The 12,673-nt window shown below is 53.1% G+C and overlaps 4 protein-coding genes across 4 annotated transcripts; 2 read left to right on the top strand and 2 right to left on the bottom strand.

Annotated features, from left to right (window-relative positions):
• Positions 1-143: 143 nt before the first annotated feature.
• Positions 144-1,637, bottom strand: Z519_08561 (uncharacterized protein; the record flags this gene model as incomplete). The annotated part of the gene is made up of 1 exon (XM_016766289.1): positions 144-1,637. One exon carries the CDS (start codon positions 1,635-1,637, stop codon positions 144-146), a length of 1,494 nt encoding a protein of 497 aa, XP_016617447.1.
• A 535-nt stretch (positions 1,638-2,172) lies between these two features.
• Z519_08560 (uncharacterized protein) lies at positions 2,173-3,400 on the top strand (the record flags this gene model as incomplete). The annotated part of the gene is made up of 2 exons (XM_016766288.1): positions 2,173-2,795; positions 2,851-3,400. The coding sequence occupies 2 exons, from the start codon at positions 2,173-2,175 to the stop codon at positions 3,398-3,400; spliced, it is 1,173 nt and encodes a 390-aa protein (XP_016617446.1).
• Positions 3,401-4,202: 802 nt separating this feature from the next.
• On the top strand, positions 4,203-4,608 carry Z519_08559 (uncharacterized protein; the record flags this gene model as incomplete). Its single annotated transcript, XM_016766287.1, has 2 exons — positions 4,203-4,276; positions 4,386-4,608. The coding sequence occupies 2 exons, from the start codon at positions 4,203-4,205 to the stop codon at positions 4,606-4,608; spliced, it is 297 nt and encodes a 98-aa protein (XP_016617445.1).
• Positions 4,609-6,572: 1,964 nt separating this feature from the next.
• Positions 6,573-11,823, bottom strand: Z519_08558 (uncharacterized protein; the record flags this gene model as incomplete). The annotated part of the gene is made up of 3 exons (XM_016766286.1): positions 6,573-11,193; positions 11,241-11,364; positions 11,418-11,823. 3 exons carry the CDS (start codon positions 11,821-11,823, stop codon positions 6,573-6,575), a joined length of 5,151 nt encoding a protein of 1,716 aa, XP_016617444.1.
• Between the last annotated feature and the right edge of the window lie 850 nt (positions 11,824-12,673).

Genomic DNA, 12,673 nt, shown 5'->3' with positions numbered 1-12,673 from the left:
TCTCCTAGACATTTGCTTTTGCCGCCACAATATCGTACAGAATAGGAGTACAAGCCCATGTAAACCTGAACCACATATGACCGGAATATTATTTTGACTTCTGGCCTTTTGACCACGCTTTATTCCTTCACAATAGATCGATGTTAATCTCCCCTCCGTCTCCTTTCCCAAGCACCCATTCCTTCCCCCGCCCTTCTTTCTTCTCCCGACTCTACCGCTGCCATCCCCCGATCATACTCCTCGCTCCCGCTCTGCTTCCTCTCCCTCTCCAACATGTCATCAAATTCCCGTTGCGCCTGCTCTCTGTCGCGTCCATCCCTACCTAGTCTTGTCTCACTGGTGTAAGAGATGCCTTCGTTGCTCTCCGACTCTCGTTCTGCCATCTGATTGGCGCGAGCTTCACGGGCCCGTTCCGTTTCGAGTCGTTGACGGCGGAGATCGGTGTTAGAGGTGGCTGGAGGCGATTTGGCCGAGGAAGGAGCATTGCCTCTTCGTATGCGCTCCCAGACACTTCCGCCTGTAGATGGATTGTAAGGAGTGGGAGTGGCCATGTCTGGGTCGTTTCCGGCAGTGGGGGATGCGTCGTCGAAGAAGAAGGGGTCAGAATCGGCCGAAGAGGTGGAGGACGTGTTGGTCTGCACCTGCCTTGAAGGCTGTGGTATTGGATATCCTCGCTGCTCTTTTCTCTCTCGGTTTCTTGTTCCAGAGTCATCCAAAACACCAGTGTCACTTGCTCCACTTTGGTAAAAGCTGTCACCATCTTGGCCATGGTCGATTATGGAGCCATCTGGGGAGCCGCCGCTTTCCATATCTTTGAAATAAGGCTGGGAGTCGGATTGTGCATCCTGGCCACCGTCTTGCCCTTGAGGCTGTTGAGGCCACTCCATTGGGGCATTTGAACGCGCCCGATCTCTGTCGCCGCGGGGTCTTTCTCGCATTGCTTGCATTGCTTCAAAGAGCCCTCGAGTTCGTGGATCGATGGCCATTCCTCTTGCCACACTAACACTGGCCAAAGCGCCAGCGAGAGGCGTACCAACCAGGAAAAACAGCTCCATCCAGATGACATACCTTGTGACCTGCCAGGCCGTTTGAGCCAACTGACCAGTTATAAGGGGCATCCGCTGAAGAGGAAATCTGTTATACCGCTCCAAGGGCTTTGCAGAGATGAAAGGGAATTTCATGTTGGCGCGACCTCTGTGAGCCAGGTAGAAACCAAACGCAGATGTAGCGAAAGTGGCCAGGGAACCATAGAGGAGTCTTCTCGAAGTCCAATACGCCAGACCTTCCGCCTCTTGTTGGGTAACAGGTCTGTGCACCACGTTTTCGGAGCCACGTATAAGGTCGATGGCTAGGACACCCGCTCTTCGCGCTCTTATAGATCCGCCATATATCCACCATTTTGAAAGCCCATGCAAAGGCATATTGTCAAATGAGAGTCGGTAGAGGCGTGGTGTGTTGTGGAGTTCGTAGCTCAGTGACAGGGTATCGGGCTCGACAGAGACCTGGTATTTGGCTCTCGCCTGTATGACTTCCATCAACTTTGTTCTTGAGTCTGGCTCTCCGGGTTTGTTGGCGGGTCGCGCACCAGGCCCCATTGACGGAGGATACCTGGAGGGAGGAGGGCCTTCAGTTGCCATGGCAAATGCCTGCGACTTTGGGTCTATAGCCTGAGAGTATTGGCAAGTAAAGGGTAGGAAAGATTCATCGGAGAGAGTGATAGGACGTTTCACGAAGAAGCAATATATGCGAGGGGGGGCAGATGCGTTGTACAGAGCTCTCCAGCATAGGAAGTACTAGGAACTAGGTAGGTGTGGATTGTCTCATGCGTCCTGACCTTGTTGCATTTTCCGCTGACGTCGGAGACTTCCCCCACAGTTCGCAGTCACACATGGCCACCTGCTGAAAACACCCGTAGCCCACTCATCCTAATATCATTACCTCCCCAGCAATTCAACCTGGAATCCTCGCCCAACTCACATCCTTAGACTTGCCTGCCGCCCTTTTGCCAATTTAACGTCCTACTGAGACAGTTGTCGCCTCCTCAATCACGTCGGTGTCAACTAAGACCTGACCATTTAAGCGAAGCGCCGCCCTTACCCTTTCGAAAACCGCCGTCCTTGTAAATTTGCTGTAGGCTCCGACTACCCAAGTCCTCATTCGATTTTATTCAACATGGCGCCTAAGGCTAAGGGCGGGGATCCACCCAAAAAAATGAAAGCATCCGTCGAAGACAAGACTTTTGGCATGAAAAACAAGAAGGGTGGCAGTGCAAAGAAGCAGATTGCACAACTTCAGGCCCAAGCAAAGTCGAACAAGTCTCCTGAAGAGAAGCGAAAAGAGGCCGAGAAAGAACAAAGAAAGAAGGAGAAGGAAGCTGCGGAAAAAGCCAAAGCCGAGGCCGCTGAACTTTTCAAGCCCATCCAGGTCCAGAAAGTCCCCTTTGGCGTCGACCCCAAGACTGTGCTGTGTCAATTCTTCAAGCAGGGCCACTGTGACAAAGGAAAGAAATGCAAGTTCAGCCATGACCTTGAAGTGGGAAAGAAAGTGGCCAAGAAGGACTTGTACCAAGATACTCGGGAACAGAGCAAAGAGGAGAAAGAGAAGGACAACATGGAGGACTGGGATGAAGAGAAGCTCCGAAAGGTTGTGCTCAGTAAACATGGAAATCCTCGGACCACCACGGATAAAGTTTGCAAATACTTCATTCAAGCGGTTGAAGATGGAAAGTATGGCTGGTTTTGGACCTGTCCCAACGGAGGGGACAAGTGCATGTACAAACACAGCTTGCCGCCTGGGTATGAGGATTGCCGTCTTTTGCTTTATTGAAATCCGTCTGACATGCTTTGCTAGGTTCGTACTGAAAACAAAAGAACAGAGGCGTGCAGAGAAGGCGTTGATGGACAAGTCGCCCATGAACACACTGACGCTGGAAGATTTCCTCGACTCTGAACGACATAAACTCACCGGGACGCTGACACCCGTGACACCAGAGACTTTCGCTAAATGGAAGAAAGAGCGCATGGACAAGAAGGCTGCTGAAGCAGAGGCTATGAAAGCTAAGGATGCGACCGGCAGAGCCATGTTCGAAAGCGGTAACTGGAAGGGATCAGAAGACGAAGATAGCGAAGAGGACGAGGATGAGGATGACAGCGAGGGCGCATGGAACCTCGAGGCTATGCGCAAAGAAACCGAAAGGCTGCGAATGCTGAGGGAAGAGGAGCGATTAGCCCGGGCGAACGGTGAACCCGTGCCTGATCGGAACGATGACACCGAGAGCAACACGGCAGAAAGTCAAGAAGGCGGTGACGATAATGATGAGGACGGTGATACCGGTAGCGACGCTGTCAATGGAGAGGGTTCCACCGAGACCAGCGGAGAGAGCAGTGGAACAAAGGGTTGAAAAGAGATTTGGGCTCAGATTTAGAGTGCGTCCGCTCTTTCCTGAGATGAACTGATGGCATTTTGGCGAAGAAGATACAGCGATACAGCGCCTACGACATGCAACAGGCGTCATGGCATTGTTGCGAGGGAAACTACCACCAACTACAGGATAGGACCTCTACATAGCAATGGGGCTTGGGAAGTGCGTCGGGAAGAGGCCCCTGGGCGTATGGAAAAGCCTCATGGATCGTATTGGGGTATATCGGGGAGTACTCCGTGCGTAATACTCCCAACACCAAGGCAGCGGAGCGTGGACAAGATGATACTTAGATGAAGCAATATCAGTCCCTCTGATCGCCTTCCCCCGCAAAATCGGATCCTGCTCCGCTGGCTTCGCCCGTCAGCCCATCAGCCCCCCCCCGCCGAGTCGCCCGCTGCCGGAGTCGCCAATCGCTTCGCATGGCTTCGTGCCTGTCTCGCGATTCGTAGCCCCAGGCAGCCCAAGACATTGCTTAACAAGCAAAGAGCTCCCGGATCAGTCCAACTCCTGTGCGGAGACGTAATATATGCTTGACTTCGTTCTCTTGGTGGACAATCATCACTTTCACAAACGAGGATTCACCTGTGCCTCCCATTGCCGTTCTACTTGTTTTGTTACGAGAAGAGAAGACGACGTCTTCAGCAACCTTGTGCCTCAACTTTTCCGGGTGTCATCGAAGGGTTGGGCACTCTGTCCCGCCCGTTCCGTCGATCGTTGTTGGCTTTGGGGAGCTCCCTCGAGCAATTCGAGCAATCCATCATTTACCCGCCAACTCGTCACAATGCCTCAGTCGTCTACATCCAATTCGCAACAACCGAGCTCCATCCCGGGTTACCGTCCTGGCCCTTACCTCACGTATGTAACGAGCCCACTCCCTTGATCACCTTACCAGTTCTTTGACCCTCATAAAACATCCTTGAGCCGATAACTGACCTGTGATTTTATATGTGTGTGTGGAAAGCAGCCGCTCCAAGAAGTTCTTCCTTGCCGCCATTGTCTTCATCCCCGTGGCCTCTTACCTATGGCTGCGACGCCTCGAGTCGCAATCCCGCGAACGCACAAGACTACTCGAAGAAGAAGGCCGGCGGAACTGGATCCAGGCCGAGAAGGAAAAGCAGAGATACCTGGCCAGCAGGAAAGACAGGGATCTGAGCGTCGCCGTGGGAAGGAGTGGTGGTGGAGTTTGAGTCACTTCGGACAAAGAATTAGAATTAGGCGGACCTTCGCATGAGCTGATCGAGGGTGTCCTCCCACAATGAACAATCCACGAAACGAGAGATATCGAGACTGCAGAACCCGCTTTTCAATCCGAGAGTGAAGTCAAGAGCAAATGTGTTCTAGGCATCGAAAGAGGAGATAGGGCTGAAGGGAACGACGAAAGCTAGCTATCTATGCTCACCAGTTGCGAAGCACTCAGACCGGAGCACGTCGAAACAAGGCTGCTCGTTAAGCAGGGAACCCAACCACTACGACTGCCAAACGCTCGCTGAAAGAGATGATTTTGGGATGAAAAGCACAGCTCCCCCATTCCTCCTTCAGCCTCCCAGTCCGCTGCGTCTCTTATCAGCTTCCGAGTTCTCTTCGGCGAGGACTAAGCGCCTCGATCACCATACCCAATCCATCACACCAAACCTCGCGAAATCCGACATGCAAGATATTTGTACTTGTACGAAACTGGCGTCTTAGGAGTCAACGTCCTCATACGGTTTTAGTGACTACTCACAGACTACCGAAATGTATCCGGCATCGGATGGAAAGAAAATAACTTTCGCCCTTCGTCGATCAAGGCACAGCTACAGCACCAACCAACTACTCCTCCCCTCCACAACAGCGCTGAGGGAGTTCGAAGAACTTCGCTGCACGGAGTCATATTACCGTTGTAACCAAAAAGGGACGATCTTCCTCGTCGGGGTCACACCCTATCTATGGGCACAACAACCGCTAAAGATAGCCAGCTACAAACCAAAAAAACCAGAGGAAGAAGCTCAAGCGGGTCTAGCTAGACATCTTCGCCGCCCTTCCATCTTCTACGCATTTCACGATATTGTCTCTTTCTCTTGCTCTCCCCCTATGATCTGCCTCTCAATAGGGTGGGAAAGAATGGGGAATAATTAAACTGTGCGCGGAGAAAGAGAGAGAGAGAGAGAGAGAGAGAGAGAGAGAGAGAGAGAACGCTTTCGTAATCTCATAGCACACCAGAGAAATCGAGAAAAAGAGGGAAAGAGCGAGAAAATCGCCCCCGAGATTCGCTCCTGTTTTCATCAGATGCCCGTGGCATCCAATACATTTCACGCCACCGTCCCAACAGAGGTCATACACTGGTCCGCGATACGTGGCACGGGCCTTTCGTCGCGAACGAGGAGGGGGAACAAACGGGGGTTCTGTCATATACTCCATACTTCGTACTCCGATCGTCCTCCACCTTGCGCAGAGCCTCCTAGTGGGAGGTCCTTATTGGTCCAGCTTACACGAGAGAAGCAGACCAGAACAGGACAGAACAGGACAGAACAGGACAGAACAGGACAGAACAGGACAGGTGGAGACAGAAGAGGTCCGAAAAGGCAACACGGGGAACGGGGAACGGGGAATGGAGGACATACTTCGTCCGTGGTGATAGGACCCATCTCATTGACATCGTCAAGATATCTTAAATAGTGGATGAAATAGAGTCACTCAGTCGTCCTATATTCATTCCATACCGTCCCGTCCCTCCTCCCTCCTTCCCTTCCCTTACAAAGAATCAGCCATGTTGGGAAATAATAAATCCGTTGGGCTCGATGCCACTGTGTCCTGGTTTGCATCCATCACTTTATTACCTGATCAGCTAGGTCGCAAGCGAGTTGAATTCGACGCCCCCAACTCCGTTATCCATAGATCAACTCATCTCATCTCCTCAATTTGCAATCGCTCATAGCAAGGATCGTCAAGAACTGCAAAGAAGGCATCGCTGAAGAGCGGCACTTGCATTTTGAGTCCGCGTGAGCCACTGATAAGAATCTCTCTTTTCTCGGCCCTTTTAAAACATGAGAAACGGCTCGAAAGAACTTTCCAGAACTTCTTGATCTTCATTGCATCCGCTTCCCCCCGCCCCTCTTTCCGCCACCGGGGGTCACTACCTCGACTCAGTCCACCTTCACGAATTCAGCTTGTTTCAAGACCCAACACTCCCCATCATAGCGCTCGGGATGCTCTCATATGGCGCCGGCTGCACATTCTCGCCAACTCCAACAATCCTAGGACTCATGGCTTGGTTATCATCACCACCTCTTCTCCCTCTACTGGGAGACCTCGTTCTTCCTGTAAAGCTCCTCAATTTGTTCAACAATTGGCCTCCTGAGCTGCCACTGCCGCTGCCACTTTGGTTATCATTCGCAGATCGCCCTCGCCTATGACCCGTGCTTGAAGACAAGGGCCCGGCAGACAAAGGTAATGCGTTACTAGTATTCGGCGCCACCTCGTGGAACGTAGTGTGAGTGGCGAAGGCCGACATGGGCAGAGGTACGGTTGCGGCATCCATGGAATCAAAGCCACGTGGATTAGACAGGTTAGGGCTGCCTGCGGCGTAGGAGGACACTTTCGGTACCGGTGGAGGAGGAGGTGGGGGTGGTTCGGCGAGGTGTTGCAACTCGGGAAGAATAGGCGGGTTATGTGGCTGTTGGGGCACGAAGGCCGTAGGGACCGATGTGTCAGTGCTTCCTATAGGAGGACTTGACATCGTGGCCGGGGCAACTTCGCGTGGAGATACACGCGCAGTGCGGTCGCGGGATGTGCCTCGACTCCGTGAGGTTGCACGAGCTTCAGCCCCCTTGCTGCTTGATCTACTGCCTGCGATGCGACGGTCGTAGGCGGGATGCTTGGGGATCTGGGCAAGGAATTCGAGGGAAACGGGTGCTCGGGCTGAACCAGGTCTGCTGATGTCTTCACGGGTAGGCGGTCGATAAACATCACTGGTTAACAATTCGGCGCCGCTCGCGCCAGAAATTAGGTTCGATTCCTGACCCTCTGGGATTGTGGCATCGACCTGCATAGCCCTGGGTGTCGCTGGCCTCCCTTTGAGCAGGCCGAGACCGGACACTTCCGTCCCCAGGCTGCTCTCTGGGAATGAAGATGCATTGATGATCGCGTTGTCAGTGTACGACCTTGATAATGGGGGTGGTATATTGCTCGTCGAGGCAGACTTGTAGTGTGTAGAAAGCTCACTTGCAAGGGGAATGTTGGGCGCAGAAGGACGACGATCCAGAGGCTGTTTTCGGGCTTCTGGCTGCTCTGTCAGCGTCTCTCGCCCTTCCCACCCCGATGCGAATTGAGGTTGACTAGCGGATCTCGGCACCACGTCTTGAGCTACGACTGTATTGTTGAGTTTGCTGATGTCTTCAGGGTCATCGGGGTGGGCGCTCCGATCATACGTTGCGTCACTTGGACGGCGATGTCGACGGTGATGCTCACTACGGCTTGCTTTCCGACTCAGTGTAGTGGCCTCTTCTGCTTGACGACTGCGAGATCTGGCGCGAACTCTTCGTCGATCGGGTGATCTGTCTCTCTTTGCACTTGTATCACGGTGTGGTTGACGACTAGTGCTTCGGTGTAGTCGGTGTCGGTCCTTAGAAACCAGCCTCAGAGCCGAATCTTGGTCAAATCGGCTCTGTCGGTCTTCTTCGGAAGGCACCATTGGTCGTGGTGATGACGGAGAACGATGCCCTAGATTCTCTTTGCGAGAAGAGCTCCGGCCTCGTGGAGAAAAGATTGCAGGCTCTGGGCTTGGCTGTCGGCTGGCACCACGGCTCCCCGTCTTGCTTCTAGGGCCGGTATGTCTCGAGTGCGACCTCTTGCGCGGTTTCCCGCCTTTTGCAGTCGATTGAGAGCCACGACGACTAAGTTTGGACATGCTTCCCGGGGTCTCCGACCGATCGATCGCGGAGAAATTAGAACTGTACAATGAGTCAAAGCTTTCGACACTGGTGCTGTACATGCGGAGATCCTCCGGTGACATTGGAACTGGGGAGGAGGGCGACCGTTTGGCTGTAGGAATTGTTCGTCGAGGTTCTCTCTCGCCACCGTCTTCCATATTACCAGCTCTGCTCTTTTTCCGGTCTGATTGGTCATCCCTCGACTGTTTGCTAGTACTGCTGTAACCGCGAGCTCTAGAATGTTTCGTATAATATTGAGCTTGTTCAAGACTGCTAATATACTGATCGATGCTTCGGCCGGTAACCATAGGGCTCTTAACGCTCCGATAGCTAAGGTCAGTAGTCGGTGGACTTGTTAGGTCTCCGGTGGTATCGAGTTGAGTGTTTAAGTACGATCCTGTGGTGGCGGGCCTGCTAGCGGGTTCTCCGTAGCTGGAAGACGGCATATATTCTTGACTCGAAACATGAATAGTTTGGATTGAGAGTCCGTCAGGCTTTCGACTTTTTGAGCCAGTCCTTGACCGTGATGCATCCAAGAGCCGTTCATCATGACCTAGGCCGACATTAAATTGCGCGGCGGAACCTGGGAACTTGATGGCGGTCTGGGGTCCGACAGCTGTTTGCGGTGTTTCCTTCACTGGCGTGGCTAATGGCTCATACCGTGCGGATGTCAGCAGTGTCAAGGCTTGCTTTCCTCGTTGGGTGTCGTTCAGGGCCGGAGCTTGCTCTTCGCCGTTCGCTGGCTTGGAGGCCGTCAATTCGGCGGGCACAGACACAGACCTCTGCGGCAATGAACTTGAAAGCTGCGGAGCGTCAACATCGACAGGCGTTTCCCCAATTACCGCCAATCGACTCGGCTGGAAGCCGCCTGGCGTTGCGGTCTTGGCCGAGAGCGCGCTGTTGATGCTGCGAATGTTGTTTAAGCGATAAGAGCCTAGACCGCCGGGTGATAGAGCGGATCTATCAATAGCTGATTCCGCAATAGGCGTTACAGCAGCAGCAACAGTTGGCGTTCGGTCTTCAGGCTTGAGCCCGGGGAATTTAAAGTTGTTATTCGGTTGGGCTCCGAATGAGGTGATGAGTTTCAATGCCGATGTTTGAGGAGTAATTCTTGTTCCTTGGGCAGCAGCAGTCCTGAATGGCGTGGGCGGTTGATGAATGGCCGACATCATATGTGGAGGGGGCATGGCTACCGGCGTTGGGGCATCGAGCGTCCGCCGTCTCTCCAGAGTCTTCTGGAAAATCGCAGGATACTCCAGAGGTTCCAGAGGCTCCAAATGGGGCGGCGCTTGAGGACTTGACACCGGTTCTGGTGCGATTCTCGTGGCTAGTTGAGCATTCGGTGAAGTCCAAGGATCAGAAGGCTCGACGCCTGTGCACGAGAAGCAGCGGATAGCAAGCGATTGTTGCGAATTCTCAACGACGTGTTCGCCCCATCGGCGCACTAGATATGATTGCCTTTGCCAGTCATCTGGTGTGACAAGGCAGGTTAGCAAGACTGCTTCCATGTACTGATGCCTCGACACGTAGACTTCGATCGCATCGCTCCTGTCACCAAGGGCAAGCAGAAGAGTAGCTGCAGCGTGGATGTCGCCTTTGGCCAACAGTTTCTCGATGAAGACTTGCGTGATTTTCTTTGCCCCCACCTGGTTGCTAATTGTACCTAAAGCGAGCAGCATCCAGTCTAGACTGGCGACGCTTCCTGTAGATCCCATGATCTCGGCCAAGTAGTCAGGGTCTTCGTCGAGCCACTTGGCGAGAAAAATTGCGGTTTGGCTATCGCTGGGATGGCGGCTCAATTCGTCGCGAATAAGGTCTTGGACGTCTTCTTCCCAACCAAACACAACGCTCAGCATCTGCCTTCGCAAATCGTCTGGAGTCATGTGGCTCTCATCGAGCGATCTTGGGGCCCGATACGGCACATCGTGCAATCGAGCCCTAGTGTAGGGGAAGAGTTCTGCGACTTGTGCCTCTTCGGGGCTCATAATCACTTCCTGCCTCAAACGAGAACCTTTCCTGGCTGTCCTTGTAGTTGCAGGAGACTGAGGCTGGTAAGCCTGGCCAGAGAGCTGTGCAGGCTGATGGTACAATGTTGATTGTGACTGAATGCCTGTGTCGAACGATGTAGTCGTATAGTCCGTCCTCCCAGCAGGCGAGATTATGTCGTTGACTCCGTTTTTGGAACCACCTTTCTGTGAACTGAGAGCCGATTGAGGGCTAGGAATATTGTTGCGGTCATACTTGGCTGCTTCAGATGCACGTAGTTCCCGTCGAGCCCGAACAAGAGGAGATGCAAGCTCCTCTTCGCTTTCAGATGTCGTCCACGTTGGCCCTCTTATATCCTCTGGCGGTGTGGGCGGAACAGTCAATGGCAAGTGTCGTACATTTGCAACCAAGAGCGCCCTTTCGACATCGTACTGTTGCACTGTGTAGTCCGGTCCCAAGGTAAACAAGGTCCCCGTCGGTCCGTGACAAGCAATGGCTCTGACTCCGTCCACCGTCGGGATAGGCTCGTAGGTGACATGTTTGGTTCGGACGTCCCAAGCCCAGGTTTTGCCTTCGCTGAATTGAACGATCCGGCCATTTTTGGACCATGAAATCCAATTTCGACCGGGAGAATAGGTGTCGGTACGCTTTAAGACGCGAATAACTCGGGGGGCCTCTGCTGTTGGTGGTTTGGAGACGCTCCAGACCCTCAAGTCTCCGTCAGCTGTTTGGGTTGCAAGCATGTCAGACTTCTGTTTCGAGGACGAGGCATGCCATGTTAAAGAAACAATTGGCGAGGGGGCGCGGGACGTTGTCAGAGTGTGTAGAATTGTGAATGAGGGTTGTAACGCTGCCAACAAAATGGACCCATTTTTATATCTGCCGAAGATGAGCATAATTCATTTCTGCACTGCAAGCTAACCCACCCGATGGCATAAGTTTTGCAATCCGAGGACGGGGCTATCGCCGTAATGGGATCGAATATGGTCCGCGCCGAGATATGGTCACTTGTTGCAGGCTCGAACAATATCACTTCGCCTTTTGCGTTTCCTTGCACGATTTCAGCAGGGGGATAATGAGGCTTCAGAGAAGGCGCGACTCACCAAAGGCAACATTCCCGTTTCTCATCCAATGCGCGACCGTCAAAGATTCATACGATACAAAACGGGAGAGCTGCTCGCCAGTGAACAAGTCCCAAACAATAGCCGTCTGTCCCACATCGTAGGTGATAACTAGCCTTCCAGCCCCAGTTTCGCTGACATTATCGGCGGATATCAACTGAATATCCTTCGAGTGCTTTTCAAACCGACGCTCGACGGCCAATGTATCATGGTGCAGACATATAATTGTCGAGCCATGGGCGAAGAGGAGGAGAGAGGCCGTCGATGCGCATGGTTCGAAGGCGGCGTCTTCACCAGATTGCCTTAACCTAGGGACGGGTGGACGTATTACCCCCTTCGACTTGCCCGAGACAGATCTCTGCCTGGACAGACCCGGTCCTGCAGACATGTTGAATCGGGTTCACAACAGAGGGGGACTGCGACTGCGGGTATCAGCACCTTTATGAAAGGTAATATATGTAGGACGACGTGGCTTCTGAGTACCTCTTTCGCGATACAGTCCCGGACTAGGACATGGCCTCAACCAAGATTCACCTGAGTATTTCCAGAGTATCGGTTATTGGGATCTCGACTGAACTTTCGGCCGTGGAACCAGGGGGGTGGTTAGTGGCAGGATGTATCCCTTTCACTTCTTCTCTGTCGCAAGTGACTTGGGGAAGCCTGAGGAGGTGTGGTCGGCGGGCGCCAACGTAACCGCGGAGGGCTCTCGCTCCTGCAGACGAGCTTATAGGGCACAACACCGATCGGGAGACGTCGTGTTAGATCAGGAGAAGAATTTAAGATTCGGGAAATATTGCCCGCGATCGCAGGTACCGGAGGCCGGCAGCCAGAGAGTACCAGAGAGTTTGGTTCAAAGGAAATGAACTGGTGAGACAGAAATCTCTCCCTCAAGTTGTGGGATCGCAGGCCCGAGGGATCGACGAGTTCCACTTGAAGGGGCGAAAGAGAGGCGCAGCAAAGGAAGTATAGGCAATCGACAGCAACAGGAACCATTCGAGAAGTTGGCAGTCATGGCTTGTCGAGGCTTGCGAGGTACCAACAACATGATGGAAACACAGGCGTGAAGCTTTACTGGCTGGCGGGCGCTTGATTGCGGCCCCGCAGCAAGCAGCATGTGAGGGTGCATAAATTGCGCGGCGTGGTCGAATCATGGCAAATCCCAACTCTAGGTCGAATGCAGGTTGATCTGGATGGACGAAGAGTGAGGATTTGGTGCAGGGTGGTGGATGGTGGGAGGA

Source organism: Cladophialophora bantiana (assembly GCF_000835475.1).
Source record: "Cladophialophora bantiana CBS 173.52 unplaced genomic scaffold supercont1.13, whole genome shotgun sequence".
NCBI classification, from domain to species: Eukaryota; Fungi; Ascomycota; class Eurotiomycetes; order Chaetothyriales; family Herpotrichiellaceae; genus Cladophialophora; species Cladophialophora bantiana.
Note: the sequence above shows the minus strand (reverse complement) of the source record. Positions and strands in the feature narration are given on the sequence as shown.